The 10,966-nt window shown below is 41.5% G+C and overlaps 1 protein-coding gene across 1 annotated transcript; it reads left to right on the forward strand.

Moving 5' to 3' along the window:
- Window positions 1–419: 419 nt before the first annotated feature.
- LOC104948951 (semaphorin-4C-like) lies at window positions 420–7,101 on the forward strand (the record flags this gene model as incomplete). Its single annotated transcript, XM_010775192.1, has 4 exons — window positions 420–577; window positions 1,034–1,125; window positions 1,320–3,809; window positions 5,626–7,101. Coding segments are annotated over 3 exons (1,146 nt in total), but the record flags the coding sequence as incomplete, so codon positions are not given.
- Window positions 7,102–10,966: the final 3,865 nt, after the last annotated feature.

Below are 10,966 nucleotides of genomic sequence, written 5' to 3' on the forward strand. Positions count from 1 at the left end.
ACAGTAATTACAGTCCTTCACCTCCGCGGGGAGTTGAACCTCTGCCCCGGTTGTTTTCTCAGAGTCCCTGTCCTGTCACCGGAGCCTGTGTGTTGACACGGGCCGTGTCCACCGATCGATGCTTGTTTTTTGACGGGGCGTCCCCTGCCCCAAAGCCCACTGCTTATCTCATTAAAGCTGACTAAGCCGCGACCAGACATTTTATAACAGCTTTTGTAAAAAGAGCGCAATCCAGATTGGATTTGAAGAGGGTCATGGGGGTGAATGTTATTGTAATTGAGAGTGATTATCCCATTATCTCCTATAACTGAGTCCCTCTCTGTTTATCCTTCTCTCTTTTTCCATCTCTCTCTGGTTTCTGTCTCTGGGCGATGGCTGGATCTGTTCTTTGTCTTCTTCTCTCTGCGTTCTGTGTGTAGAAGTACTTGTACATCGGCTCTCGATCGGAGGTTCTCCAGCTGCCCTTGGCCAACTGCAGCCGCTATCAGTCCCAGCCAGACTGCCTGCTGGCCCGAGACCCCTACTGCGCCTGGGACAGCGAGGGCCGCGCCTGCGTCCGCATCGACCTCCACCGCGGGTGAGCCCAGACCCCATGCATTCATACTCTAACACACATATAAATAACATTATACGCTTAGTATTGATATTTCTTAAAAGCCCCTGAAGCAGTATTCAGATATTATGTTACTCTTTACTGACACCATAATGAAAGTCATTCAGCTGGAAATAAACAGTTTATTACCTGCTTTTATTGCAGGGTATTACAGAATATCACCCTGAAGCTCTTTGAGAAACATCCTCCTGAATTACATGCTGTGAATTCCGTTATTGAACAAATTTAACTATATCATCAAGCTGTGGTCAATATCTTTGATGTAACACAAGGCTAATTTGACAAACTGACATTTGGGGCTCATTTATAGCTTACATTATCTTTTGCTGTGTTCTCTGTAGATTCAGATTGTTTGTTTCTGTAGCACTCAGTGGGAACATTACTAATCTTCTGTTCTGCTTTGTGCCCTTTCCTCTCCAGCTCCACCTCCTCCCTGTCTCAGGACCTCATGCTGGAAAGGTTCAGCCGGGGGAAAGCCAAGTTTGATAAGCCTGTCTCCATCCCCAGCCCCGGTGAGTAGGGGGCTCCACCTCAGTAGTGGCACCTTGTGGGAATAGACTGCCAGTGCAGGAGCAGCTGAACTGAATGAATACATTTGGATTTAGTTAAATAAATTGAATCAAGCAGAAGGGAGCTGCAGTCAAATGTCAATGAGATGGACAACCCTTAACCACCTCTTACACCCACTCTCCTTCTCCTTCTGCAGAGCACTCCCGCCTGAAGAACATCACAGTGGTGGTGGGGTCGGACATGGTGCTGCCGTGCCAGCTGGTCTCCAACCTGGCTCAGCCCTTCTGGGTCCTGAACGACCGGGAGCTCCAGCTCGGTGACCCTGAAGCAGGAGGGCCACACTTCGACCGCACTCTGAAGGCCCTCGTGGTCCCCGCGGCGGGACAGATGCAGGCGGGACGCTACATCTGCTACTCTGAGGAGCAGGGGGTGAAGTTTCAGACGGAGCGCTACCAGGTGGCCGTGGTGGCCAGCCCTCCTGTGTTCATGGAGGCCCGCGCTCCAGACAGCAGCATGGGGCTCTTCTGGGTGCTGGTCATCACCCTCGGAGCGGCGTGCCTGCTGCTCCTCGTCGCAGCTCTGTACCTGCGCAGGAGGCTGAAGCTCGCTCTGGGGAAAGGAGCCGACATGAAGCCCCTTGAGAGCACCTTGGTTTACCCCATCACCCTCCCTAAAGAGCCGCCGACGTTTGTGCCCAGCAAGATGCCCACTGACGAGGACCGCTTCTGGGAGACGGGCGCCAACTACTACTACTCGGACGGCTCGCTGAAGATCGTTCCCGGCCACGCCCTAGGGCCCAGCAGCGTGAGCAGCACGGCGTCACCGAGCGCCATCCCCGGCCAGCCCATCCACTCCCCGAGCCGTCTCAGCCTCACCAACATTAGAGGTTCGGGTAGCAATGGCTACATCCGCCTCAACCTGAGCACAGCAGGGGAGGAGAGGGCTAGCGGGGCTGGCGCTGGGGGCGGCGGGCTGGGGGGTCTGGGCCTGAGCGGGAATGATTACTCGAGCCCTTTCAAGGAGGAGCTTAGACGCACGCTGCAGCAAAGGAGCGTTCTGCCCGACGCCAACCCCGAGGAGTCCTCCGTCTAGACGTGTCCCTCCTCCGTTTCCCCGAGTTGGAAAAACAAAACAACCAACCTACCTCCCTCCTCCTGAGGACGCCTGCTCTCTCTCTCTTTCAGTGACACGCTGTCATTCGCTCGGCCAATGCCTGTTTGGCTCACTGTTGACATTTATAGCACACAGCATGTTCAAAATACACACTCATACACTGTGTTCGCCAACATGCACTCCTATAATTAGTGTGTTCCGGGCAGTCATGGTTGTGGCTTTTTTCTGCTTCCACTGTGCCGTCGCCACCTGTGTAAATTGTGTATTTAAAAAAAAAAAGGCTGAACACAGAGGAGCACACCTCGAGCATGGGAAATCTAACAAATGGCGTTACATGTGCTCTGAAGGGCACGTTTCATTGACGTTGAGTGGACCAAGAGGCTTTTAGCCCTCTGTGCTGAAACCCGCTTGATGAATGGCAAGTGCAACTGACTGGAAAATATTGAACTGATTCTGTGTCCTTCTGGTCCTTTGAGACTTTCTTTCAGCTTACTGTGCTTAAAAACTGGAAGCGTGTCTTCCCTTTTTGTATTAGTGAGCCAAGAGTGTGAGAGCGGTATAAAAAAGACTAATTAATCTCGAAGCAAGACGACAATCACGTCCCCATAGCAGGCGCTCTGCGAGGGACAGAGAGGTGAGAGAGCCAGGGACAAAGAGAGAGGAAATTAAATGGAAAATGAAGTGAATTGGAGAGAAAGACACAAGGGGGGGTTTGAATGAAGGACAGTCTCTCAAGACTTTCTCTGCTCAATTTGTAATTTTTTTTGTTTCTCCCAAGTTGTATTTACTCTCGGAGAAAGTCCTTGATCCCTTCCACTTTCATTTGACGTGATGGTTGGTTTGAATTAAGACATTTCTTGTTGTTCCTTTTTATACGTCTTACACGACTACAGCCGTGTTCAAACGGTTATTAGGAGACTAATGGATCCCCTCTGTGAATGACAATGTGAGGGCACATTCCTTGCTCAGCGGTGACCTTCAAGTCCAATACACTACAAGTGCACTCCGTACGACATTTATTAGAGTCAGAGTGTGTAACAGATATGTGTTTTGGCTGAGCCCTTTATAGGACGATTCTTTATCTCTGCAGAAAGAAAAGGTTATTTGCTTTCAGCTCTTAGCAGCGTTACATAACTGCACACTTAATTCCAAATTGAAGCTGACGTGAAGACATTAGGCATGGAGAATGTAGTTGAACCCTCACTGTTGCGACCGCTGTGGATGTCTCAATAAGTGCTTTAAATCTTAGTGTATGGTGAGGGCGGTAACTTGCACTGCCAAGAAGGAAAATACCCCTCCCACTCACACACACCTACACACTTTTTAGTCCTTTGAATGCCAACCATCCTGGACCACAGTGTGTTTGTGATGCATCCTTAAAACCCCATGAAACCCCTTCCCCCTCATACCGATGCCCAGAGACTGACCCGGGCTACTGTGGACTAAAACACCAAACACACACACACACACACACACAGTGCTGATGGAAGGATGGACAGACAGACAGACTGATTGCTGCCGTGCTGCCAAACTGCTGGCTCCAGGCAGGAAAGCGGCCGTGAACCAGAGAAAGGTATTTTTCCACTTAATTAAATTCATGCAAACAGATTTAAGCAAAGTCCTTTCTCGGTGTAGTGTTAAGAACCATTTTGTTTACCCGTGTAGACCCCGTTCGGCCTGTTTCTTGGCCTCCGGTATTGCTGCTTTCTGCTTTCTCGAGAATTGCTAATCCAAACAACTTCACACTCGACACTACACTTCCTTGGGGCCAAGTGTGAAAGTGATGGTACGAACACTTATCGACAAAGTCAAACAGAAGATCACTCTATCTTAGTGTAGACAAGCCCATTCAAAACTAGATTTTTTAGAAACAGGTTGATAGCTCGGCCTTTAGCGTTGGCGCTTGAAGCTTACTCATACCGTTCATCATCCAAACAACTTCCCACTTGACACTGCTTCCTCAGCGGTATATACTTGCCAAGTGTAAAGTACATTAGACGAATGGTTGTTGAGAAAGTAACTTTTTTTTTTTTAAATGGTCTTATAGATGTCCAGCCCCTCTTTCTTTGTCTGTTCTTGAATGTACTGAATAATGGTCTCCTCTCAATACACTACACTGTGAACATAACATACTTTAGTGCATATGGCTCGTAGATTTAATGAGTTTGTACTCAACACTGTGCTGTTCCTCCTTAACTTAATTAGGTAAAAAAGCGTAACTAAATAATAATTTAATCCGTACAAAAACCGAAATGTATAAACACTTCAGTTTACTGCTCTCTGTAAATAAATTGTCCGGCATATAACCCCATTAGAGTCTGCAATGCGTCAATTTGGTTCTCGCATGGATTAGGAGATTACATGTAAATGAGTGAGCTATAAAGACAAAGGCAGGTTTTTTTGCCAACTAAACATAACGAGGCTAGCTATTCATCCCTGTTGTCAAATAATATGCTAAGCTAACTGTCTTATAGCTCCAGATTTAGCAGACATGCATCTGATTTTTCTGAAATCTAACTCCTGAGAAGGAATCAAATATCTGTATTTCCTGTAATTTAAATAATGATACAATAGAGATTATCATGTCTGCCTCTGATGCTTTAAGATAACACCAATTGAACCACGAGCAGAGACTAATCAAATGCACAAGACTCATCTTGCTGTAGATATAAAGTCGTGTTATTATTCCTTATGGAATCAAACACTACCATGGCTACCAAAGCCTATTTTAAAATCACAATGCATTATCTGAATGCCAACATCATTAGCTTTATTCTCACTGAGCTGATAGCATGGCGTTAGACTCCAGTCATTTTAAACCCTATTTTCTGCACCATTTGACCAGTCTCCTTCTCATCATAAGCTGTCCTTGCTGCACACTTTTATATAAGTCTCCAGGGGACAGGTGCATCAGAAAAACTACTTTCATGGCAAAAGATAAGAAAAAGGACCTGCACTGCCTGAAGCCTGAATCTTGCGACTGGAAGATTTCATAAACGAGAAAATGTTTCAATCTGACAAGGATCAAAATAAGTTGACCTTAGAAGGACCTTTGTCGGACTGAAATGTCCGTTTAATAAAAATGTTCTACTTGCAAGATTCAGACAGTGTGCGGGACCTTTTCACCAATCTCCTGCTCAAAACTGACAAATAAATATATTTTGTTAATGTTACTGTAGCTAGAGATTACATCTGTTGTTTTTAAGTCAGGTCCAATGAGTCGGAGTGGTAGGATGAAGTGTTAACACTGTTTCACACTGAATGTCATGGTTTCATGAGGATGAAATAATATAGCCTACTTCTTGTTCTAAATTCAAGGAAACTTTGAAATACATCCGCTTCCCCTCTCTAACCTAACATTATTTTTGCCCTCTCTCTTCGTCCATCAGGGGTGGCTTTCGTTTTTTTGGGACGTGTCTGTCGGGACCAGAGGAGAACTGTATGAAGGAAGGGGAGGACAAGAAGACCTTGTTGTTTCCCCCCCACTGTGTACAGAGCGCTGAGAGAGATGTAGAATATCAAAAAGGAAGTGAGGTTGAAGAGGTACTCAGCCATCGGCCCTCCATCATAGTGTTGCATGATCCTCTGCAAGTGGACCCGACATCTTTGATATGATCATCTGTGTACAAGTGCATAATTTCGATCGGCCATTTTTTGGACTTTTACAGACACTAATATTGTGGAACAACAATGCTCTCTTTGAAAAAAAACAACAACTAAAGATATGTCCGATTTTATGGTTCCAGGGTTGTACAGGAATTCATGGCTGCATCTCAACGGGTTTACTTTTTCTGTGCCTCTTCACCTTTTGGATAAGCCAAAGTAGACTGCAGTTGCTTATTGTTCTTGTTGAAATAGTTTTGATTGAATTTGACTACAGATTGATATTTAAAGGGTCAGTGTGTAGGATTTAGTACCCCTCCTTTTTCAAAGCGTGAATTTGCGGAGGCCTTCGCGCCACCAAATTCAAGCTGCCCCTTCAAAACAAATGTTAAATCCCTTTTTAGAGACAGTGTTTGGTTTGTCCGTTTTGGGCTACTGTAGAAACATGGCGGTGCAAAATGGCTAACTCCGCATTGAGGACTTGATCCTTATCAAATGAAAACACAATTCCTACAAAATATTTAACATTTCTGCCAATAAATCCCTCTTTATCCTACACACTGGATCTTTAAGTCTCAGAAATCCGTCCACTTTGCTAAACTGAGCTGACGTCTACAACATTTCTGCATATTTTGTATGCAGCTAAATTATCCCTCAGGCGAAACAGCTTGAGCTGATGGACTTCCTGTTTGCTTCCTGTTTGTATATCAGTAGAGATCTGCTGGAACCAAATTCTTAACCCCTTACTTTATGAAAGGCCGGGTAATGTACCAAAACTTTAACCATTATTTAATTTGTCCAGACCCAAAAACCAAAAATGTATCTGTTGATTTGAAGCAGCTCAGTGACAGAATGTGCCCACTTTATATTTCTACATCCCTTAAAGCAAAACAGCTAAAACATTTTAGCTCCTTACACTGGTACTTGTCTTAATATATTTCCCTTTTACAATCAGGCATTTTATTTAATGTAACATGTTGCAAGAACTAAAAGGATTAAGAATTGCAGGTCTCAAGTTTGATAGAAAAGTGCATGCGTAATGTACTGTATGTGCATTTTTTCAGTTCTTACACATTTGTTTGCTAATAACGTTTTCTGCTGTTTTATTGCATTATTATTTGTATTATTCTATTATCACCCCCAAGTTCATTTTGCCCCATTTTTGCTCGTCTGTTAATGATCTTTTATGTTTGTTTTTAAAATATGTTAAGTAACTTATTTCACTTGTACAAACGTGTTGATATTTATTATCATTGTACATATGTCCCTTATTTTTTATATGTGTATATATACACAAATAAAAATAGAGATATACTCCTGTTGTGTGATTGTGTTTGTTAAAGGGGGAGTCCTTACAATTGTTCGCATTACGGTCAGTGTACCAAATACTGCTAGTTATGTATTGTCATTATAAACAACAACAAACTAACTAACTAGCAGCTACAACTGACTCCATAAGACATAAGAAAACACAGAAATGGAAATACATTTTTAAAAGTCCTGTGTTTTCTCCAGACAGAGAGCCAAAACATCAACAAACAAACGCACAACCCCTTTTTCTTATGTGAAAAGATATTATAACATCCACCTAATTTATTAAATTAAAATTGAAATTAGTTCAAACCAACTTATTAAAAACAAAACAAGGGATATTTAAGGGTGTTAATCCTAAAAGGATGACAATAATAGTCAGTTAAATTATTTAAAATATTTCTGTGACAATAAGGCCTATATATCACAGTAGGTTAATAGGGTAAACATTTAAAAAATAGATATCAGTAATTACTACGTTTAATACATGTATAATATGTATAATACGTTTTCTGTAAAATGTAGTTTAAATATGCAAATGAGGCATTATCTTAACAACTTGTGCTGATATTTGCATACTTTTCAAGAACAGATATCTAAATCTTGCATAAAGCCAGGTTCAATAGATTGCTTCACTTTGATGACGTACAAGAGTCAAAGGTGTTCACAGGGTATTGAATTCAAGATGTCTCTCTGAATAAATCCACAAAATCAGAAAATGCTCAAAGCAATTTGAAAAGAACTAAAACCTTTTGGCATCATTTTAGCAAACATTTTTATGTAAATCAGGCTATGAATGATATATGAAAAAATACCCTCGCTAAAACCATTCAGAATATAAAGAAGAATGTAACTGGAAAAGTGTGGTGTATGCCAGTGATAGTGAAGAGGAGATATCTGGCTCAGAGTATGAGAAAAAACTCCATGAAAATATGATATATTATGCAGGACACTACAGGGGAAAGGGATAGAAATACACTATAGACAGATATTACCATGAAACGTCCCAAGTTGATTACAATATTACAAGGTTCTCTGAATTGTTACATAAATATGCAAATTATGCATAATCTAAAAATAACTTTTGGTACATCTCGAAATAAATCTACAGTCGTAAATAATCTAAGTTAGTCATACAAACATCTAAATGTGTATTTTGGATGTATTCTTTTCACTAGTGCATGAAAAAAAAAACTTTTGCCTGAAGTATCTCACCTGAAAGACAGTTAAAAACGTGTAGAAACATTCTAACTCAAAACCCAAAATAAGAAGACTGATCATTTCATATACAGATGTTTGTATTGTGTTGGACATTATTTTTTCTCAAAATAATATATTTTGGATTGTGAACAACTCGCATTGGACAGGAACTCCTACTTTTTTCACCTGTGGATGTCTGGAGTTGTTTCATTTCCCCAGCCAGTGCTGCACAATAACTAGAACAGAGAAGCTTTCATCGACTTGCACAGCCCTGCCTGGTGTCAACAGAAGAAGCCACACGTCTCATGTGGTCCACAGTCCCAGCTATGGAGAGAGGCTCACTGTCGCATCTGATGTCAGCGTACTCAGCCGAGGAACACACTCCAAAACTTCACAGAAGATGGAACTGTGTGTGTGTGTGTGTGTGTGTGTGTGTGTGTGTGTGTGTGTGTGTGTGTGTGTGTGTGTGTGTGTGCGTGTGTGTGTGTGTGTGTGTGTGTGTGTGTGTGTGTGTGTGTGTGTGTGTGTGTGTGTGTGTGTGTGTGTGTGTGTGTGTGTGTGTCAGGTGAGTGTGTGTGTCAGGTGAGTGTGTGTGTGTGTGTGTGTCAGGTGAGTGTGTGTATGTGACTGTCTTCTGTGAGGGGGCTTTACTGATTTTTCCAAGACTCGAACACAGTTCACCCGCCTTCTGGGCCTTGTTTATTTTATAGTATGCTGTGTAAGTTATGTAAACCCACAGTAGGGTCTAGGGAATCAGTATCTTGTCGATATTGTGATATGNCTTGTCTTAAATTGTGTTTATGGTATCATGGCATAAACGTAACTTTTCCTGGTTTTTAAGGCTGCATTACATAAAGTGATGACATTTTCTGTTGTACGTGGCCAATTTACCCACATTAATCATGACTTTGCAATCAAAAATCCCCCTTTGTAAATATCATTAATATCTATCTTTCTATCTATCTATCTATCTATCTATCTATCTATCTATCTATCTATCTATCTATCTATCTATAGACCTAACTATCTATCTATCTATCTATCTATCTATCTATAGACCTAACTATCTATCTATCTATCTATTTATCTATCTATCATCTTCTTTAATTTGTTGCATGTGTGTAAAAAAAGTAGTTAGTATAAGTGCGGTGCCAAAGTAATGAATAGATTAAAAAGAAGAAAAAGTGATTTTAAAAAAACTAAAAATATATAAATAAATAATCCGTGTATCTACCGTCCAATTTTTTTTCTTTATTAAACACGTAAACGGAAGAGCGTCTGAGAGGCCTTTTTGCTTTTTGCTTTTTACCTTACTAAATGGTCTAATGGTCCTTGGAGTGAGGGGCGGGGCCAAACTCACGGAAGTGATTTCAAAACAAGGAACGGTGATTATTATAAACAAGGTGAATTTAGCGATGACAACGAAAACGGCCAAGACACATATTGAGCCCAGAGATGGGATGTTATTAAGGGCTGTAAATATAATAAGCCTATGTCTAAAATGGACAACATTGTTAGGATATTTAAACTATACAGCGATTCTGCACTGCGGTCACTCAGCCGTCTCTCGAGTTTGCTTTTTCAAATCAGCTGCTCTTCATTATTCCTGCTATATTTGACGAGTGATACAAATATTTGTTACCACAAGTTCTTAAGGAAACTGACCCTGTTGGACTCGGTTCTAGTTTGACTTCTACCAGAAATAAAATGAAGTACTTCTACTGTGTACTTTGTGAGTAATCGTCTGTCATAGTCCATAATGCATGTTTTTCTGCTATCTTTGATGAATGATACAAATATAATGTTACCATTAATTCTTAATGAAATTGATACTGTTTGACTTTGTATTAGCCTACTACTTACAATACATTGAAGTACTTTTACTGTGTATTTTTTGAGAAATACTCTGTCAAAGTCCCCTGCTGAGACCAAAATAAAGCCACATCTGCTAAGTTTGATGAGGGAATAATTTGCTGTTGCCATTAGTTCTTCGTGAGATTGATCCTGTTGGACTCAGTACTAGTGAAACTACCCCCACAAGTACTATGAAGTACTTACTGTGTACTTTTCCAGTACTCCTCTGTCAATGTCCCCTCCTGAGAACAAGAATGCATGTTTTTCTTTTAATAAGCGTTAAAACACCTTTCTTCCTGAGACTGATATTGCTGAGTATTTTAAGAGGATGGTAGACATGATATCGGCAATACTTCCAGTCAGTACTCCAGCAGCAGCATTTTTACCCCTTGGAAAGTCCATAGAGACTGGCCTGGCTAGCTGGTCCCAACTCCTTCAGCACACTGACACAGTCTGTCACTCTTGTTGGCCTCTTATGATGCTGCTGTCTTTTAAAATATGATTATGTCTCTGCTCCTAGTTCATTCCTCACGGATTATTCCATCAGTCCCAGTCATTGCATGTCAGTCAATAGAGCTTCGAAAAATGTGTCCAATTCAACAAAATGTTTTTTTGTGAGTGAAGGCCAGAGCTAAATTATAGATTGTTTGATTGTGTAATTACAAGGTGAGAGAAAGTAAATCCACATCCGATATGAAACCTATTTTATTTCCTTTTCCATGTTATACTTACTTGTATTAGAACATTAACATGTTGAACTAC

Source organism: Notothenia coriiceps, unplaced genomic scaffold (assembly GCF_000735185.1).
Source record: "Notothenia coriiceps isolate Sejong01 unplaced genomic scaffold, NC01 NC01_scaffold00015564, whole genome shotgun sequence".
In the NCBI taxonomy this organism is placed as follows: Eukaryota; Metazoa; Chordata; class Actinopteri; order Perciformes; family Nototheniidae; genus Notothenia; species Notothenia coriiceps.